The 22248-nt window shown below is 43.9% G+C and overlaps 1 protein-coding gene across 1 annotated transcript in view; it reads left to right on the top strand.

Moving 5' to 3' along the window:
- LOC121531185 (membrane-associated guanylate kinase, WW and PDZ domain-containing protein 2) overlaps positions 1-22248 on the top strand; it is a 338801-nt gene that overhangs the window by 232221 nt on the left and 84332 nt on the right. The window contains exon 12 of the mRNA XM_045205201.1: positions 15047-15078. Within this exon, the coding sequence (XP_045061136.1) occupies positions 15047-15078 (32 nt within the window). The remainder of the gene's footprint in view (positions 1-15046; positions 15079-22248) is intronic.

Raw genomic sequence — 22248 nt, 5'->3', positions numbered from 1 at the left:
TGGCTGCTTGTGTGTACTACTCACCACACACAAACACACACAGGGTCTACATTCTACCTGGCATGATAAACCGTTTAACCTCCCCCACTGCCACCGTCCCATCCCTTCCCCTAGTCTCTCCTATCAAACACACACACTCACACACACACACACACACACACACACACACACACACACACACACACACACACACACACACACACACACACACACACACACACACACACACACAGGGTCTAGATTCTACCTGGCATGACAAACCCTTTACCCTCCCCCACTGACACACTCCCATCCCCTCCCCCAGTCTCTCCACTCACTCACGCACGCACACACACACACACACACACACACACACACACATAGAGCAAACACACACATCCCCCCCCATCCCACCTGGAGTCCCCCCTACATCAAACAGCTCAGGGCAATGACCCCAGAGAGAATATCAGCCTGACACACAGAACGCACACACTTACACAAACACACACACAGATGTACACCGACAGCCTAGGGGTAACTGGCTGCAGGGTAAAAGACAGACAGGGCTTGGAATTACTCACAATAGGCATCAGACTGTCTGTGTGTGTGTGTGTGTGTGTGTGTGTGTGTGTGTGTGTGTGTGTGTGTATATGTGTTCCTTTGTCTGACTACCCAAGCGTTGGCACGTCGCCAGGGTTCCACTGAGCTCCGGTCGTGTTCACAGCTCCGTCCCATGACAGTCTGTTTAGCATCAAGCCAACTGGAGACCACAGACAGCAACCTTCACCAATGAGAATGCATATCACACTGCCGGGGGAAGGGCAGGAGGGCCCAGGAGCCAATTGGTGCATTCTGGAATCCAGCCAGGACTCAGCAGGGTAGTCTGTGAGCTTCAACTGCCAGTCGCCCTGACCACAGGCTTGGTAGAGTAGCTGTGTAGGGAGAGAGACTCATTTAGGAGCCAATACTGACTGCAGCTATTCATTAGCATTGTGTGATTGTCCTCACCTCTAACACGCACGATAAGATGTCGGTAGATCACAATACTGAACTGTAAAATTCTAATGGGTGCCATGTTGGCTAGGTCCAAGATTTGGGGTCTTTATTCTTGCATGTTGACACCCAATGTTCTTATTAAGACAATCCTATTCTAAATATCTAAATTATAAAACGTGTTGTTTGGATCCTGGATGCTGATTAGGGACAACAACTCCCTCAAAATACCATGACATGTTAATCTCATAATTCCACTGTCCCGCAGCCCAGGCAGGAAATTCATAAACTTCCTCTCCCTCGGTAAAAAAGCATTTACACATAATCTTTCCATACTACTATTTGATTTGCAACAGTTCAGGTTGTATAAAACTACCTGCATGCCTCTACGACCTGTGGGAAAATGTATAATTTTCAGTGGCGATTTTAGCATGTAAAACTCCCCCAAAATGTTTTTGATGCATGCCAGCAAAGCCTCTACACAACACAACACAACACTAAACAATACATTAATTGCACTATAACGGTGACAAACGGTGCCCACAAACTGTTAGGGCCTACATAAAGCTGTCCCAACAGCAGACCCAACACCTTACCCCTGCTACACCTGGCTATCAGCAGAGCCTTTTCTGGTAGTGAAACATTTCATTCAGACTCATTTACTGCCTTTAAAAAAAAACATAGCTGATATTTGTATTTGTATTTATTATGGATCCTGCCAAGGCAGCAGCTACTCTTCCTGGGGTCCAGCAAAATGAAAGCAGTTATATACCATTTTTAAAAACATTACAATATATTCACAACAGATTTCACAACATATTAAGTGTGTGCCCTCAGGCCCCTACTTTACTACCACATACAGTTAAAGTCGAAAGTGTACATACACCTTAGCCAAATACTTTTAAACTCAGTTTATTCCTGACATTTAATTCTAGTAAAAGTCCCCTGTCTTAGGTCAGTTAGGATCACCACTTTATTTTAAGAATGTGAAATGTCAGAGTAATAGTAGAGAGATGATTTATTTAAGCTTTTATTTTTTTCATCACATTCCCAGTGGGTCAGAAGTTTACATACACTCAATTAGTTTTTGGTAGCATTGCCTTTAAATTGTTTTACTTGGGTCAAATGTTTCGGGTAGCCTACCACAATCTTCCCACAATAAGTTGGGTGAATTTTGGCCCATTCCTCCTGACAGAGCTGGTGTAATTGGGTCAGGTTTGTAGGCCTCCTTGCTTGCACAGGCTTTTTCAGTTCTGCCCACAAATTTTCTACAGGATTGAGGTCAGGGCTTTGTAATGGCCACTCCAATACCTTGATGTTTACGTTTACGTCATTTAGCTGACGCTCTTATCCAGAGCGACTTAAGCCATTAAGCCATTTTGCCACTCCTTTGGAAGTATACTTTGTCATTGTCGATTTGGAAGACCCATTTGCGACCAAGCTTTAACTTCCTGACTGATGTCTTGAGATGTTGCTCCGAAATACCCACATAATTTTCCTTCCTCATGATGCCATCTATTTTGTGAAGTACACCAGTGACTCCTGCAGCAAAGCACACCCACAGCATAATGCTGCCACCCCCGTGCTTCACAGTTGGGATGGTGTTCTTTGGCTTGCAAGCCTTCCCCTTTTGCCTCCAAACATAACGATGGTCATTGTGGCCAAACAGTTCTATTTTTGTTTCATCAGACCAGAGGATATTTCTCCAAAAAGTACAATCTTTGTCCCAATGTGCAGTTGCAAACCGTAGTCTGTCTTTTTTATGGCGGTTTTGGAGCAGTGGCTTGTTCTTTGCTGAGCGGCCTTTCAGGTTATGCCGATATAGGACTCGTTTTACTGTGGATATAGATACTTTTGTACCTGTTTCCTCCAGCATCTTCACATGGTCCTTTGCTGTTGTTCTGGGATTGATTTGCACTTTTCGCACCAAAGTAGGTTCATCTCTAGGAGACAGAATGCGTCTCCTCCCTGAGCGGTATGACGGCTGCGTGGTCCCATGGTGTTTATACTTACGTACTATTGTTTGTACAGATGAACGTGGTACCTTCAGGGGTAGGGAAATTGCTCCCAAGGATGAACCAGACTTGTGGAGGTCTACTATTTTTTTTTTAGGTCTTGGCTGATTTCTTTAGATTTTCCCATGATGTCAAGCAAAGAGGCACTGAGTTTGAAAGTAGGCCTTGAAATACATCCACAGGTACACCTCCAATTGACTCAAATAATGTCAATTAGCCTATCAGAATCTTCTAAAGCCATGACATCATTTTCTGGAATTTTCCAAGCTGGTTGAAGGCACAGTCAACTTAGTGTATGTAAACTTCTGTCCCACTGGTATTGTGATACAGTGAATCATAAGTGAAATAATCTGTCTGTAAACAATTGTTGGAAAAATTACTTGTGTCATGCACAAAGTAGATGTCCTAACCGACTTGCCAAAACTATAGTTTGTCAACAAGAAATTTGTGGAGCAGTTGAAAACGAGTTTTAATGACTCCAACCTAAATGTATGTAAACTTCCGACTTCAACTGTATCTACAACACAAAATCCATGTGTACGTGTTTGTATAGTGCGTATGTTATCATGTGTTTGTAAGCATGTGTCTGTGCTTATGTTCGTGTTGCTTCACAGTCCCCGCTGTTCCATAAGGTGTATTTTTTTAAAATCTAATTTTACTGCTTGCATGAGTTACTTGATGTGGAATAGAGTTCCATGTAGTCGTGGCTCTATGTAGTACTGTGCACCTCCCATAGTCTGTTCTGGACTTGGAGACTGTGAAGAGACCTCTGGTGGCATGTCTTGTGGGGTATGCATGTAATGAATAACGTGGTAATTGAGCAAGTTGAGGAGACTAAACTGCTTGGAGTAACCCTGGATTGTAAACTGTCATGGTCAAAACATATTGATACAACAGTAGCTAGGATGGGGAGAAGTCTGTCCATAATAAAGCGCTGCTCTGCATTCTTAACAGCACTATCAACAAGGCAGGTCCTACAGGCTCTAGTTTTGTCGCACCTGGACTACTGTTCAGTCGTGTGGGAGGCGCACAGTACTACATCGAGCCATGACTACATGAAACTCTATTCCACATCAGGTAACTGATGAATCAGTTTTTAAAAAACAGATAAAAATACAACTTATGGAACAGCAGGGACTGTGAAGCAACAGAAACATAGGCACAGACACACATACACATGATACGCACTCTACACACACATACACATGGATGTTGTATTGTAGATATGTGGTAGTGGAGTAGGGCCTGAGGGCACACACTTAGTGTGTTGTGAAATCTGTTATGAATGTATTGTAATGTTAAGAAATTGGACAACTGCCTTAATTTTGACGGACCCCAGGAGGAGGTAGCAGCAAATGGGGATCCATAATAATTACAAAATACAAATACCAACCCCTTCGCTCCGTATTTTCCGCTGGCTGCCCCACCACCACATTTTTTACATTGTTTGCAAACTGATATGTGACACATATTAATGCCAAAATAACATGCAAAACAGGCAACAAAAATAATAAGATGGGTCGCCGCTGATCATTTTACAAATGCGATCTCTCCCATGCCAGTAGGCTAGCCCAAGAATGAACATTAATCTAATAATTCACCATGGAAACTGTAAACACTTGGAATTCCATTCATTCATTAACCAGTGCAGTGTTGTTAATGAAAACATTTCATTAATATTTGTTATATGTTGGCAATAATTATATAAAAGCAGTAAGGCCCTTGAACCCGGGGATTATCCTGTTATAACTCCCTCCTATTGGCTGTTCCCGGCCCTCGGCTTCACCTTCGGGCCTAAATCGGGAGTTATCACAATGATAATCCCCAGGTTTTCAAGCCTTTGTTGCATAATTAGAATGTAATTTGCATTAAATATTCAGTGCTTCTATGAATGGCAGTTTTGCTGAACTCTGTAAATGGCTCTGTTTCCTACTGACTCCACTGCTGTGGGAATAATTCCAGCACCACAGACAGCGCTCTGACTCTGACCCCTCATGTATCTCTATGGGACTCTCGTCAGCACCATGGACAGGGTTTATGGTTGCGGGCCTGCAGCAAAGAGTGCAGTCATTACATTTCATTTTTGTCATTTAGCAGACGCTCTTATCCAGAGCGACTTACAGGAGCAATTAGGGTTAAGTGCCTTGCTCAAGGGCACATCGACAGATTTTTCACCTAGTCGGCTCGGGGATTAGAACCAGCGACCTTTCGGTTACTGGCACAACGCTCTTAACCACTAAGCTACCACACTGGCTAATCATGGGCTCGTCCTCAATGTATCTTTCTTCGATTCCTTGTGTCATCTCCTTTCGCCTCCATAACAAAATGCATCGGAGAAGGTATGAGGGGACCTTTAGTATACCCATAATGTTGCTATACTTGTTTAGGCAGTAGAGATTATGTATTCACCCTCTAATAACTATTCTGTCACACACAGATACACACACACAACTATATAAACAGCAAATTAAGAGACCACAAAAATCCACAAAAATCCAGAAAATCACATTGTATGATTTTTAAGTAATTAATTTGCATTTTATTGCATGACATAAGTATTTGATCCATCAGAAAAGTAGAACTTAATATTTGGTACAGAAACCTTTGTTTGCAGAGATCATACGTTTCATGTAGGTCTTGACCAGGTTTGCACACACTGCACCAGGGATTCTCCCATTCCTCTTCTGGATCATCCAGATGGTCATTGGCAAACTTCAGATGGGATGGGACATGTGCTGACTTGAGCAGGGGGACCTTGCGTGCGCTGCAGGAATTTAATCCATGACGGCGTAGTGTGTTACTAATGGTTATCTTTGAGACTGTGGTCCCAGCTCTCTTCAGGTCATTGACCAGGTCCTGCCGTGTAGGTCTGGGCTGATCCCTCACCTTCCTCATGATCATTGATGCCCCACAAGGTGAGATCTTGCATGGAGCCCCAGACCGAGGGTGATTGACCATCATCTTGAACTTCTTCCATTTTCTAATAATTGCGCCAACAGTTGTTGCCTTCTCACCAAGCTGCTAGCCTATTGTCCTGTAGCCCATCCCAGCCTTGTGCAGGTCTACAATTTTATCCCTGATGTCCTTACACAGCTCTCTGGTCTTGGCCATTGTGGAGAGGTTGGAGTCTGTTTGATTGAGTGTGTGGACAGGTGTCTTTTATACAGGTACCGAGTTCAAACAGGTGCAGTTAATACAGGTAATGAGTGGAGAACAGGAGGGCTTCTTAAAGAAAAACTAACAGGTCTGTGAGAGCCGGAATTCTTACTGGTTGGTAGGTGATCAAATACTTATGTCATGCAATAAAATGCAAATTAATTACTTAAAAATCATACAATGTGATTTTCTGGAATTTTGTTTTAGATTCCGTCTCTCACAGTTGAAGTGTACCTATGATACAAATGACAGACCTCTACATGCTTTGTAAGTAGGAAAACCTGCAAAATCGGCAGTGTATCAAATACTTGTTGTCACGCCCTGGCTCTGGGGACTCTTGTATGTTGAGCCAGGGTGTTAGTTTCTTTGTGTAGTGTCTATGTTTCATTTTCTATGTTCTGTTCTAGGTTATGTGGTTCTATGTTGGCCGGGGTGGTTCTCAATCAGAGGCAACGAGAATCAGCTGTTGCTTGTTGTCTCTGATTGGGAACCATACTTAGGCAGCCTGTTGTGCACTTGTGTTTTGTGGGATCTTGTTCCGTGTTGGTTTGTGTTCATGACCGAGGACTTCACGTTTCGTTTTGTTGTTTTGTATTTTGTATCGTGTTGCTAGTACACTATTAAAGAGATGTACGCATATCACGCTGCGCCTTGGTCCAATCATTATGACGATCGTGACACTTGTTCTCCCCACTGTATGTTTGGGTAAAAATAACAATTTTGTTTTATTCTATAAACTACTGACAACATTTCTCCCAAATTCCAAATGAAAATATTGTAATTTAGAGCATTTATTTGCAGAAAATTACAACTGGTCAAAATAACAAAAAAGATGCAGTGTTCATCAATCAATCAATAATATAATAATACTTTTAGCAAAAAATGTTTATTTTTAATTCACAATCTGTAGAAGCAATGAGAATAGAAAGGTTCAGAATTTTTGTAAAACATCACAGTACGGTCGAAATATATATGGCAAATAGAAATCCTATATGGATGGTGTTAAGAGATAGATGGGAGGTATTGAATAGAGTTGAAGGATGGGACTAATAACAAATAACAACAAAGATAGCTAATAATGTAAGCATACTGTGTCCATAATAAGTATATAGGTTGTATGTTGGGAGCTTTTGGGAAGGAGCACAGTTAGAAAGATATGGCAAACCGGATGGACACCATGAAAATGATCGGAGAGGTTGAGAGTAGAAGAAGTTCAGGAGCAAAAAAAATAAATATATATATATATATAATAGAATTATTGTAAAATGAACTCTGTCCATAAGGTGTAGATAGTAAGTATAGACCGGAAGTAGACGCCTGGGCATTGTTGTTCACTAATTTACTCCAAGTAGGGAAAGGATGGTGGGGTTGAAAAGTAATAAAGGGGAGTATATATATAAAAAATAAAAAATAAACATGGGGGATTGGAAGTGATGCAGACAATTACATTGATAGAAGATACAATCTATCTGCAATATTAAGCTGATCCATTCCCCCCCCCAAAAAAAAAAAAGAAAAAAAAAGAAAGAAAAAGATGCAGTGTTGTCAGACCGCGAATAATGCAAAGAAAATAAGTTCATGTTCATTCAACAACACAATAGTAATGTTTTAACTTAGGAAGAGTTCAGAAATCAATATTTGGTGGAATAACCCTGATTTTCAATCACAGCTTTCATAAATCTTGGCATGCTCTCCACCAGTCTTTCACATTGATGTTGTGTGACATTATGCCACTCCTGGCGCAAAAATTCAAGCAGCTCGGCTTTGTTTGATGGCTTGTGACCATCCATCTTCCTCTTGATCACATTCCAGAAGTTTTCAATGGGGTTGAGGTCTGGAGATTGGGCTGGCCATGACAGGGTCTTGATCTGGTGGTCCTCCATCCACACCTTGATTGACCTGGCTGTGTGGCATGGCGCATTGTCCTGCTGGAAAAAACAATCCTCAGAGTTGGGGAACAATGTCAGAGCAAAAGGAAGCAAGTTTTCTTCCAGGACAACCTTGTACGTGGCTTGATTCATGCGTCCTTCACAAAGACGAATCTGCCCGATTCCAGCCTTGCTGAAGCACCCCCAGATCATCACCGATCCTCCACCAAATTTCACAGGGGGTGCGAGACACTGTGGCGTGTAGGCCTCTCCAGCTCTCCATCTAACCATTAGACGACCAGGTGTTGGGCAAACTGAAAATTGGACTCATCAGAGAAGATGACCTTACTCCAGTCCTCTACGGTCCAAACCTTATGGTCTTTTGCAAACTTCAGCCTGGCTCTTCTTTGCTTCTCATTGATGAAGGGCTTTTTTCTAGCTTTGCACAACTTCAGCCCTTCCCCTAGGAGCCTGTTTTGAACTGTCCTCGCCGTGCACTTCACCCCAGCTGCCGTTTGCCATTCTTTTTGTAGGTTACTTGACGTCATCCTACGGTTGTTGAGTGACATTCGAATGAGTTGGCAGTCATCCCGGCCAGTAGAGAGTCGTTTTCGCCCTCTGCTGGTCTGTAGCTTTGTTGTCCCCAATGTCTGCTGCTTGACCTCCGTCTTTGAAATGTTAAGGATGGAAGCAACCTGACGCTCACTGAATCCCTCTGCCAGTAAAGCCAGAATTGCCCCCTTCTTTTCCTCACTCAAAACGTTCCTTTTCAACTCTTTGGCATGGTCAATAGTTATTTTTTGATTAATATTACTTTTGAGGTAATATTAGCACTGTTTTTGCCATCCAGCTGGTCCTATTGCAAGAGGATAGTGATGACCACAGCAGTGGTTTTTATATTTTTCCTTGTTAAATAAGATTTGGTTCATGTGATCACCTAATCAGTACCTAATTCAGTAGAATGAGGTGTGCCTGTGTTGAAATTCAACAGACACTGGAATGGAATGGATGACATATATGTAGAGATGCTGATTTAAGAAAGATTTGCGGTGGTCTCTTAATTTTTTCCACAGCTGTATATATATATATTATTGTCACGTACACTGGATAGGTGCAGTGAAATGTGTTTTTTTACAGGGTCAGCCATATTAGTAGAGCGAACAAGCCACGTAATAAAGTATTTATAAAGCATTAATAAATGATGAAATAGTTTAGTCATCATTTATTCGTTATTAATCATTAATCATAGAGCTGTTGCGGTGACCGTATTACCGCCACACCAGCTGTCATGAATCATGACCGCAGTCAAATTCCACGTGACCGTTAAGTCAAGGTAATCTCCTGTTATGCACTCTGGACATGTGTTGGTAGTACTTAACTTGCTAACGACCCTCAGGTCGCTAATGGCCTGGTACTCAGAGCTCTATTTGTCCCTCTAACCCACAGGTGTCAAACTCATTCAAAGGAGGGCTTTCACTCCTCCCTTGTACTTGATTGATGAATTAAGGTCACTAATTAATAAGGAACTCCCTCATCTGGTTGTCTAGGTCTTAATTGAAAGGAAAAAACAAAAACCTGCAGACTCTCTCCACGGAATGAGTTTGACACCCCTGATCTAACCACTCTGACATCAATGCAAATGCAATCGAAAAGCACATCAAACACTTATCAATACAGTATCATGCTTTTAAAACTCCCCTCACTGTGATCGATCAATTTGAGGAAAGAAGTTAAACAAAAGGGTGAAACTGAGTGGAAAACATGGTCATTGTGGATGTTGTTTCAAAGCAAAACACAACGAAATGGACAGTGCTTTCTAAGGTGATAATTAATTCAAAATGCCGATACGCATATTAGAGCTTATGCATACTCATAGGCCTATATATGAGCCAAGCCCCCAAAAAAACCATAGATATAAGATGTCTTTGGTACATAATTGGTCTAGTCTATACTGCAAAACTAAACAAATTCTAGTAATCGCCTTTGTGTGTGGACTGTATTATTATGCATACTGGATGGGCTGGTTACCTTGTGCTACGCTCCAGACTTTCTATATATGAGTCTGGGAGAGAACGTATAGGCCTAGGCGATGCTGTTGGTTCACTGATTGTGCAGGGAGGGCGTCTAACAGAGTTAACCTACAATTATAGTGAATTTGTATTTGATTTTGAATAGCTTAGGATTTTTTTTTATATTTTCATAATTAATATGCTGACACTACCTTTAGCTACAGAATATCTCGCCACCGTGCATGTCCATCTCCTCCTCTCTCTCCTTCATTCCTTTCTCAAACACCCAGAGAGAAGCAGTTGTGTAAAGTAACAAAGTAGAAATACTTTGTTACTGTACTTAAGTCGTTTTTTAGGGTATCTGTACTTTACTTTACTATTTATATTTCTGTCGACTTTTACTTTTACTTCACTACATTTTCAAAAGAAATGTATACACTTCCCCTGACACTTTCGTTACTCGCTACAAAATCAAATCATTCTGTTGGGTAAAAGATGAAAGCAACGTCGGCGAGTCGGCTCACTCATGGGTGAACTTGTTTTTCAAGGCAGCAGGCGACGACATGCAAGCAAAGTTGATCCAATCCTCATCAGTTTGGGCAAATCCATGGGTCCTAAAGTGTCAACCCCACCCACCGGGAGCCTGTCACTTGCAAAACAGTCATCCATCATACTTTGCCCAAGCATGTCCAAAATCGCACAGTCATGTCCGACATCACTCTACCACCACCACCACCACCTCCTGATGAGGACGAACACCCTTGGCCGTATCTAAAATAAATGTTTAATTTTCTCGGAATGAAGGATTCATCCTACCGGATGAAATGTCTGTTATGTTTACCAAAAGTTCAGGAAATACCAGCTTTCAAGAACTCGCCGTCTAATCTAAAATAACACATTGAGGTAAGCCTACTGTTAGCTTGCTAGCTAGCTAGAATAAAGTTAACATGCTAGATACTGATACTTATACTAGCATGCTAGCTTACATTAGCTAATCTAGCTAGCTAGTCCACATTTGCTAATGCAACAAGCAGTGTTAGTTGATGCTAGCTAATCCTACACATAAATAGTTCAGTAGCTAGTAGCTGGCTAAAACATACCCAGATTTGGAAGCTTTGTTAGCTAACGCAATCTAACTAAACTAAAAAGCAAGCTAACTAGCTAGTAGTTTCTGAATCTGGGCACATTTTAGTCAGCTAACGTTAGTCTAGCCAAAAACCTTTTCTCTAAACAACCCTGGTCAAGCTAGCTAACTAACATTAGTTTGATAATTTTAGCTAACACCCCATAGGCCCAAATCCCCACCATTCACATGAGAAAGACGGAGATATCGTGTACGTAGGTCGGGGTGCCTTGTAAGGATTCGACGGCGAGCGAGTAAACTGCCTCTTCCATCTATCCTATTAGCCAATGTTCAATCATTTGAAAATCAATTAGACGACCTAAGATTACTTTTATCCTATCAACGGGACATTAAAAACCGTAATATCTTATGTTTCACTGAGTTGTGGCTGAACGACGACATGGATAACATACAGCTGGTAGGATATATGCTACATCGGCAGGATAGAACGGCTGACTCCGGTAAGACAAGGGGTGGATGTCTGTGTATATTTGTAAACAACAGCTGGTGCATAAAATCTGATATAAAGGTTTTGCTCGCCTGAGGTAGAGTATCTCATGATAAGATGTAGACAACACTATTTACCACGAGAGTTTTCGTCTATATTTTTCGTAGCTGTCTATTTACCACCACAAACCAATGCAGGTACTAAGATTGCACTCAATGAGCTGTATAAGGCCATAAGAAAACAGGAAAACGTTCATCCAGAGGCAGCGCTCCTAGTGGCCGGGGACTTTAAAGCAGGGAAACTTAAATCTGTTCTACCTAATTTCTACCAGCATATTAAATATCCAACCAGAGGGAACAAAACTCTAGACCACCTTTACTCCACACACAGAGACGCATACAAAGCTCTCCCTCGCCCTCCATTTGGCAAATCTGACCATAACTCTATCCTCCTGATTCCTGCTTATAAGCAAAAACTAAAGCAGAAAGCACCAGTAACTCAGTTAATAAGGAAGTTGTCAGATGATGCAGATGCTAAGCTACAGGAATATGTTCCGGGATTCTTCAGATAGCATTGAGGAGTACACCACATCAGTCCCTGGCTTCATCAATAAGTGCATCGATGGCATCGTCCCCACAGTGACCGTACGTACATACCCCAACCAGAAGCCATGGATTACAGGCAAAATCTGCACTGAGCTAAAGGGTAGAGCTGCCACTTTTAAGGAGTGGGACTCTATCCTGGACTCTTATAAGAAATCCCGCTATGCCCTCCAACGAACCATCAAACAGACAGAGTCAATACAGGATTATGATTGAATCGTAATATTCCGGCTCTGACGCTCGTTGGATGTGGCAGGGCTTGAAAACTATTACAGACTACAAGCGGAAGCGCAGCCACGAGCTGCCCAGTGACACAAGCCTAACAGATGAGCTAAATTTACATTTTTACATTTTAGTCATTTAGCAGACGCTCTTATCCAGAGCGACTTACAGTTAGTGAGTGCATAAATTTTTTCATACTGGCCACCCATGGGAAATCACTTATACGCTCGCTTCGAGGCAACCAACACTGAAGCATGCATGAGAGCATCAGCCGTTCCGGATGACTCTGTGATCACGCTCTCTGTAGCCGATGTGAGTAAGACTTTTAAGCAGGTCAACATTCACAATGCCGCAGGGCCAGACGGATTACCAGGACGTGCACTCCGAGCATGCGCTGACCAACTGGCATGTGTCTTCACTGACATTTTCAACATGATGAGTCTGTAATACCAACATGTTTTAAGCAGACCACCATAGTCCCTGTGCCCAAGAACACTAAGATAACCTGCCTAAATGACTACCGACCCGTAGCACTCAAGTCTGTGAGTGCTACGGGTCATGAGAACGGTGAGGAATCAGCCCAGAACTACACGGGAGGATCTTGTCAATGATCTCAAGGCAGCTGGGACCATAGTCACCAAGAAAACAATTGGTAACACACTACGCCGTGAAGGACTGAAATGCTGCAGCGCCCGCAAGGTCCCCCTGCTCAAGAAAGCACACATACAGGCCCGTCTGAAGTTTGCCAATGAACATCTGAATGATTCAGAGGAGAACTGGGTGAAAGTGTTGTGGTCAGATGAGACTAAAATCGAGCTCTTTGCCATCAACTCAACTCGCCGTGTTTGGAGGAGGAGGAATGCTGCCTATGACCCCAAGAACACCATCCCCACCGTCAAACATGGAGGTGGAAACATTATGCTTTGGGGGTGTTTTTCTGCTAAGGGGACAGGACAACTTCACCGCATCAAAGGGACGATGGACGTGTACCGTCCATGTACCGTCAAATCTTGTGTGAGAACCTCCTTCCCTTAGCCAGGGCATTGAAAATGGGTCGTGGATGGGTATTCCAGCATGACAATGACCCAAAACACACGGCCAAGGCAACAAAGGAGTGGCTCAAGAAGAAGCACATTAAGGTCCTGGAGAGGCCTAGCCAGTCTCCAGACCTTAATCGCATAGAAAATCTGTGGAGGGAGCTGAAGGTTCGAGTTGCCAAACGTCAGCCTCGAAACCTTAATGACTTGGAAAAAATCCCTCCGGAGATGTGTGCAAACCTGGTGGCCAACTACAAGAAACGTCTGACCTCTGTGATTGCCAACAAGGGTTTTGCCACCAAGTACTAAGTCATGTTTTGCAGAGGGGTTTCCCTCATTAAAATGCAAATCAATTTTTAACATTTTTGACATGCATTTTTCTGGATTTTGTTGTTGTTATTCTGTCTCTCACTGTTCAAATAAACTTACCATTGAAATGATAGGCTGATCATGGCTTTGTCAGTGGGCAAACTTACAAAATCAGCAGGGGATCAAATACTTTTTCCCCTCACTGTATGGATAACATGGGATAAGGGTAGGCCTATCACAACATTGAATTTTAAGAAGACATTCAAGTGGCATGACCCATGATCCCAATAAATGTTTTTTTTTTTTTATGGAGTAGAGAATATCCAGAGAGCAAAAACCTGAACAGATAAACACATTTTTTATTTGCAGGAGGGGTACATTTCATTGAATCAATTTCTAATGGTTTCAAATCAAATCAAATTGTATTTGTCACATGCGCCGAATAATTGTTGTTATTCTGTCTCTTACTGTTCAAATAAACTTACCATTGAAATGATAGGCTGATCATGGCTTTGTCAGTGGGCAAACTTACAAAATCAGCAGGGGATCAAATACTTTTTTCCCTCACTGTATGGATAACATGGGATAAGGGTAGGCCTATCACATTGAATTTTAAGAAGACATCAAGTGGAATGACCCATGATCCCAATATATATATTTTTTTTAATGGAGTAGAGTGGCCATTTGATTAATTGTTCAGCAGTCTAATGGCTTGGGGGTAGAAGCTGTTAAGGAGCCTTTTAGTCCTAGACTTGGCGCTCCAGTACCGCTTGCCGTGCAGTAGCAGAGAGAACAGTCTATGACTTGGGTGACTGGAGTCTTTGACAATTATTTGGCCTTGCCTCTGACACCGCCTAGCATATAAGGTCCTGGATGGCAGGAAGCTTGGCCCCAGTGATGTACTGGGCCGTACGCACTACCCTCTGTAGCGTCTTACGGTCAGATGCCGAGCAGTTGCCATACCAGGCGGTGATGCAACCGGTCAGGATGCTCTCAATGGTGCAGCTGTAGAACTTTTAGAGGATATGGGGACCCATGCCAAATCTTTTCAGTCTCCTGAGGGGAGGCACCACTAGTGTTATATGTAATAGCCTATGATTTATGGATTCCAAGAGAAACTATGATATTTAATTCTTGTTTTGTACCGACATTAGCCTACTTTCTCTTGTATAAAGTATCCCTACTGTTCTTTACTTCTGTCATTGCTATGTTAAGATAACCCATCATACAGTTATTTTTCTCTGTCTGCTCAAAGGACTAACATTTTGTGTCTGTTTCTCTGCAGGTCAGCTTTCTCCATGGAAGACCTCCAAACAGGTAAAACACCCCTATTTGTGTGTGTGTCTCTGTCTCTGTCTCTGTCTCTGTCTCTGTCTCTGTCTCTCGCTCTGTCTCTCGCTCTGTCTCTCGCTCTGTCTCTCGCTCTGTCTGTCTCTCTTGCTCTGTCTGTCTCTCTCTCTCTCTCTGCATGCTGGGAGTGTTTGGTGCATGCTGGGAATTGTTTGAGTGAGTGCTAAGTGCGAGTGTTGTGTAGAGTTAGATATCCTGGGTTTTCCTTTTCTTGGTGATATCCTTTTTTTCTTCTATGCATGATTAAGGTTATTATTTCAATTTTTTTGTTGCCCTAGAATTAAGTATATTGTTTTTCGTGTCGAAATTACCCTGATTTTGGTGGGGATGGCGGCCCGAATCGGGACGCCGTCCCTGTCACTTCGGCACGGCTTTAGGTGTGTTACTGAAGCTACTGTCACGGTGGAAGAGGTTTTGGTCGCCGTAGGAGAGAAGGTAGGATATGAGAATGTTGCTTATGCGTCACGGATGAATAAAGCGGTGGTGGTATTTCTTAAAGAAGAGCGCCTTGTTGATCGTATGGTTGAGCATGGCATACTTCTTAAAGGAATGTTTATTAAAGTTACGCCGCTTTTTTCTCCGTCAACAAGGGTAACGATTTCAAATGTACCGCCGTTCATTCCAAATGAGCTATTGGAGCGCGAGTTATTGCGCTTTGGGAAGTTTGCAAGTTCAATTAAGGTTGTCCCATTGGGTTGCAAACACCCGGCGTTGAAACAGGTAATGTCGTTTCGGCGACAGGTGTTTATGTTTTTGGACTCACCGGAACAGACTTTGGAGTTATCGTTTAAAGTCAAGTATGACAATAGATTGTATATGGCTTATGCTAGTACAGGTAGTCAACGGTGTTTTGAGTGTGGGGATGTTGGTCATAAGCGACATGCTTGCCCGAAAAGGGAGAAGGCAGAGGGAGGGGCGCAGGTGGTCCTCGTAACGCCTGGGCCCACTGATGTAGGAAGAGGTGGGCTGACAGTGGTAGAGCAGCCGCACGCATCTGTTGCTGAGGAACAAGTTGTCCGTGTTGAGGGCACAGAGGTGCAACTTGTACCAGAGGGAAATGTTATGCAGGGGGATTTTTTTGTTGTAGAAGGTAAGGATGGATCTGAAGGGCCATTTCCTCAGACTGGTGAGGAGGTGCCCAGTACGAGTGCTGTGGTACAGGAGGGGTCTACATGTGGAGCTAATCTCCCAGGTAGTGGAGGAGATGCCCACTACAAGTAATGGGTTACAGGAGAGGGTTCATGTGGAGCTCATCTCCCAGGTAGTGGAGGAGATGCCCACTATGAGTGCTGGGTTACAGGGGGGGCTAGTCTCCCAGGTAGTGGAGGAGATGCCCACTACGAGTAATGGGGTTCAGGTGGGGCTAGTCTCCCAGGTAGTGGGGGAGATGCCCACTACGAGTAATGGGGTTCAGGTGGGGCTAGTCTCCCAGGTAGTGGAGGAGATGCCCACTACGAGTAATGGGGTTCAGGTGGGGCTAGTCTCCCAGGTAGTGGAGGAGATGCCTGGTACGAGTGATGGGGTGCAAGTGGGGGAGTGTTGAAAGGGATGTGGTAGAGGGGAGTCAGTGGTCTGTGGCCTCAGTTGAGGAGGATCAGGAGAAGGATATGGATATGGATATCTCTCTTGATACGGTATCAGCTGGTGAGGACTCAATTTACGATCTAGAGGAGGTAAAAGGGTTTCTGGATCAGACTTTTGGGAAATCTGTCAAATTGGCAGATTATTTTGATGTTGATAAATTTGTGAGGTCAGCTGTGATGTTACAGAAGACGGTGGGGTTAGACCAGTTGAGTGAGAAGAAGCGGTTTCGCTTGAGGAAATTTGTTACTGCTGTTGCAGCAGCAAAGGGTGGTGGGAAACGTGGTCAGGTTAAGAGAAAATTTAAATAATGATGATGATTATGCCTCATAGGGTGTTCTATTCTCTTTGTCTGGTTTCTCTGTGGTATCTTCTGCTTTTCCTTTTTCTTTTCTATATGGAGGTATTAAGGGTAGGTTCTCTCAACATTAATGGAGGAAGGGACAGGAATAAGAGGGCTTGGGTATTAGAAGTAATAAAACAGAAAAGGCTTAATGTAGTTTTCCTACAGGAGACACATAGTGATGAGGAAAATGCGGCTGACTGGGGTATGTGGTGGGAGGGGCAGCATATACTCAGTCATGGTACTAATTTCAGTGCTGGGGTGGCAATCTTGTTTTCTTCAGGCTTAGGGGTGACTGTGGTATCTACAACAGAGATTGTCAAGAGTCGGGTTTTATTGGTCAAGGTGGATGTTATGGGGTTTTTGTTTGTTTTTTTGAATGTTTATGCTCCTAATGAGGGTACAGAGCGTATTGTTGGTTTTGATAAAATAAAGGAAACCTTAAGACAGTGTGACCAAGAGGGGTGTATGGTTTTAGGGGGACTGGAACTGTACAGTGGATTTTACTGTTGATCGCACCGCTGAAGAACCTCACCTGTGGTCAGCAATTTGTCTGTCTGGTCTATTAACTGAGTTTGAGCTTTCTGATGTGTGGAGAGTAAGGAATGCAAAAGTTAGGCAGTACACATGGCTAAAAGTTAATGAAGGTCATGTCAGTGCAGCAAGGTTAGACAGGTTGTATGTATCTGAGCAATACTGTAGTAGGGTTGGAAGGTGTGACATTACTCCTGTGGGTTTCTCTGATCACCATATTGTCACTGTTGATATTCACTTGTCCTGTCCACGAAGGTCATCATCTTATTGGTATTTTAATGTTAAATTGTTACATGATGTCATGTTTTGTGAAAGGTTTTTGTTGTTTTGGGAAAAATGGAGGGTTACAAAAGGGAATTTGGAGTCCTTGAGACAATGGTGGGAGGTTGGGAAGGCCCAAATACGATTATTTTGTCAACAGTATACTGCTCTGTCTCGAATTGAAGTTAAAGAGACTATCAGGGGCCTTGAGCAGAACATTAAATCTATTGAATTGAAGTTGCTCACTCAGAATGACCCCGGACTAGTCATGAACTTACAGGACAAGAAACATGAATTGAGGTCGTTTCTGCATGAAAGAGTGAAGGGTGCCTTGATTAGGTCTCGTTTCGCTTCCCTCAAGGATATGGATGCTCCTAGTGCTTTTTTTTAAACCTAGGACAGTCGACATTGCAACGTAAACAGATGGTCTGCCTTCGTCTCCCTGATGGGAAGGTGACCACGGATGACAGTGAAATGCGTCAACATGCCGTGGATTTCTATTCTGCCCTCTATAAGGCGGAGGATTGTGACTCTCGGTGTACTGAACAGTTGTTACACGGTCTTCCTCAATTGGGACCTGAGCAAAGAGGCGCATTGGACTCTGACATTACACTGCAAGAGCTGTCCACAGCAGTTATGCAGCTCTCAACAGGCCGAGCCCCTGGCATTGATGGTTTACCATCTGAGTTTTACAAGCACTTTTGGGGGTCTATTGGGGAGGATTTTTATGAAGTGGTGTGTGAATCTTTTCATGAGGGCTCTCTTCCTGTATCTTGTCAACGTGCGGTACTTTCACTGTTGCCAAAAAAGGGGGATTTGGCTCTCATAAAAAATTGGAGACCTATTGCTTTGCTGTGTGCAGAATATAAAATTGTTTCTAAATGTCTCTCAAACAGGTTGAAAGAGTATCTGGGATTGTTGGTCCACAAGGACCAGTCCTACTGTGTACCTGATCGCTCTATTGTTGACAACTTGTTTCTAATAAGAGATGTTTTGGACATTTGTAAACTGTCTGATGTAAATGTGGGTTTACTTTCTTTGGATAAGGAGAAGGCTTTTGATTGTGTGGACCACCAGTACTTGTTTAAAACAATGAAAGCCTTTGGGTTTGGGGATGTTTTTTTGTCTTGGATGAAGTTACTGTATGCTGGGGCCTCGTGTATGGTGAAGGTGGGGGTGGTTTGAGTTGTCCCATCCCTGTCCAAAGGGGCATCAGGCAGGGATGCCCAATTTCAGGGCAGTTATACAGTCTGGCGATTGAACCAATGCTTTGTTTTTTAAGAGCGAAGCTTACTGGTTTCTCTGTGCCAGGTGTAATGAAGGGTCCCACGATAGCACTGTCTGCGTATGCAGATGACGTGACAGTTTTTATTACAGGGGGTGAGGATGTTAAGGTTCTCTCAGACGCCTTAAAGGTGTATGAGGGGGCCTCCTCAGCTAGAGTCAATTGGGGAAAGAGTGAAGCGCTGTGGGCAGGCCAGCTTCAGATGGGGTCCGCTCCACGGTTACCAGGGGGGCTTCAGTGGGGCAGAGATGGGATGAAGACTTTGGGGGGTTTTTCTAGGCTCCGATGTCTTTCAGAAAAAGAACTGGGAGGGTGTAGTGGAGAAAGTGTGTGCCAGACTGTCAAGATGGAAATGGGTGCTGCCCCAGCTGTCTTATAGGGGAAGGGTACTGGTAGCTAATAACCTAGCTGCCTCTACCCTGTGGCACAGACTAATGATTTTACAGCCACCAAAGGGTCTGATACAAGAGCTTCAGAGGACCCTTGTCAATTTCTTCTGGTCTGGACAACATTGGATTAAAGCTTCAGCCCTGTACCTGCCACTGCACGAGGGTGGGCAAGGCCTGGTGGACATTTCTTCCAGGATCATGGCTTTCCGGCTTCAAGCAGCCCAGAGACTGTTGTACAGTGACGGTTCTAGCTGGGTTGACACAGCCTACGCATTGATGAGGAGAGCGGGCTGTTTGGGCTTAGACAAGCACCTTTTTCCTCTTAAAGCTGGAGGGGGGTGAGTTGCCTGGCCTGACTCCATTTTATGAGTCTGTTATGCAGGCTTGGAGAGTTCTGGTCAAGTCCCGTAAGGCCTGCACGCCACCAGGGATGTGGCTTTTTGAAGAGCCTCTTTTTCACAACACTGCCATCCAGTCCCGTGTTCTGGGTTCAGCTAGCCTACGTTCATGCCTGTTAGGCGTGGGGTGTACTAAGCTGGGTCATCTGATGTGGAACAGGAATAGGTCGTTGGAGGAGCTGGGAGAAAGAGCGGGGATCCGATCGTCTCGCCTACTGAGGAAGGTCGTCGCTGAGGTCTGTGATTCCTTGCCAGTACTTCATCTGCAGTATGTGACTGACACTTCCAATTCTGATCGGTGGAAGGAGGGTCTGGATTATGTGTTCCCTGCACTGATTGTTAGTGCTGCGGCGGGGGCATTCGAGGAGGACGTGGGGATGCTGCTTTCCTTCGATACCCCGGAGCTGGGGGAGTTCAAGGAGGTGGGAAAGAAGGCCATGTACAGAATATGTGTAAAGGTGTCCCATGCCTCTTCCCTGGAAGGGGTAAAATCGACGAGGTGGGCGGGTGTGCTTGGTCCAGGTGCCTCCCCAAAAGGCTGTTGGCGAACACTATACAAACTGCCTATTGATAAGAGGGACAGCTGACCTCCAATGGAGGATAATACATGGAGCCATAGCCACCAACATGTATCTGGTACACCTGGATCCTACTGTTGGGGAGGAGTGTCCATTCTGTGCTGAACCTGAAACTCTGGCACATCTGTTTTTACAGTGTCCCAGGTTGGTCGGGATGATTGACCTGATCACTAATTGGTTCTCAGCTCTGGGAGAGGTTTTCTCTTCCCAACTGTACATATTTGGGCCAAAGTACAGGTTTAGTCAGAAAGCTGTAGTTGTGTTGCTTAATTTTGTGTTAGGGGCAGCAAAATTAGCCATATGGAAGACCCGAAAGAACAGTATTCGGGGACAGGGGTCTGTGGATGTGGTGGGAATGCTGGAGGGAATGTTGGCAGCAAGACTAAGAATTGAGTTTGCCTACTATAAACTGGTCAACAATATTGATCTGTTTATGAGTATATGGGGCATTCAGATGCTGTTGTGTTCAGTTACTGTGGAGGAGGAATTGGAGTTGTGTTTTTAATTGATGTGTAAATACGGTTTTGTATGAGTATTTGTGTGGTGGGCTCCCAGACCCAATAAAGATTATTTAAAACTCAAAAAAAACTCTCTCTCTTTCTCTCTCTCTCAATTCAAGCTGCTTTATTGGCATGAAAAACATTGCGTCAATATTGCCAAAGCAACAATGTATACAATATACATTGTAATAAAATAATAATCTCTCTCTCTCTGTCTGTCGCTGTTTCTAACTGTCTCTTGTGATGTCACGAGAGGCTGTGTCCTGGAGGGACGTTACATCCCCCTGAGGTGGCTGCAAACCCAGACAGCTATGGCTCCATCTGCTGGTATGGTCGGGAACTCCACCCCTCTATGGCCAATCTTCCCACGCAGCTGAAACAAATGAGGAGCTGATGAGCTGAAGGTTTGGGAAGGGAAGAGACACAGTCTCCAAGCTGGGCTCTCTGGAGGACAAGAGTGCTGCACGTCCACTTCCATGAGGAATATAAGGATTTGGAGATACTTACCTTTGGGAAATACTCACCTTTGGATATATGCACCTGTGGAAATACGTGAGAGACATTTGGAAGGACTTTTTGCTGGGTTGGCCACTAGCTGCAACGTGGACTACAGTAAGGCTGGGGAAAAGTTATCTGAGCGAGTGAGAATTATGATTTTGGATGTGGAAGAGACATCCCTGAACTGTTAACCCTTAAAGAGCCACAAGAGAACAGAATTTTGTTATATTTTCGTTAATTTCCCAAGACCTATAATAAAATCCTTGTTTTGTTTGAACCTTGTCTCCTTGCACTACTTGAGCAATCCCGCTGAAAGCTGTGTAGCCTCTCGTGACGTCACAGATGGTGGAGAATACAGGCACGCTCAAGCGTTAATAGTGCATGTCAGAGGAGGATACCGAAGGTTTGATCACCCAGTTTTCCAAGTTGGCCGTAGGCTCCCGCCGACTGAAATGGAGGACATATTGAAAGCCCTTGTTGCTGGCCAGCAAGCCCAGATGCAAGCAAACGTGGCTCTCTTGGAGGAGCAAAAGAAAGCCAACCTTCTGAAGGCAGAGGAATTGCAGTTGCAGAGACAGAGGGTTGTCCAAAATACCCGCCCAATAAAGGCAAGTGACTTTATATCTAAGATGGGAGCTACCGATGACATTGAGGCATACCTGCATGCATTTGAGGCCACGGCCACTAGGGAAGCCTGGCCCAAGCAACAGTGGGTTGGTCTGTTAGCCCCCTTTCTAACCGGGGAATCGCTGAATGCTGTCCGGGACCTG

Source organism: Coregonus clupeaformis, chromosome 19, assembly GCF_020615455.1.
Source record: "Coregonus clupeaformis isolate EN_2021a chromosome 19, ASM2061545v1, whole genome shotgun sequence".
In the NCBI taxonomy this organism is placed as follows: domain Eukaryota; kingdom Metazoa; phylum Chordata; class Actinopteri; order Salmoniformes; family Salmonidae; genus Coregonus; species Coregonus clupeaformis.
Note: the sequence above shows the minus strand (reverse complement) of the source record. Positions and strands in the feature narration are given on the sequence as shown.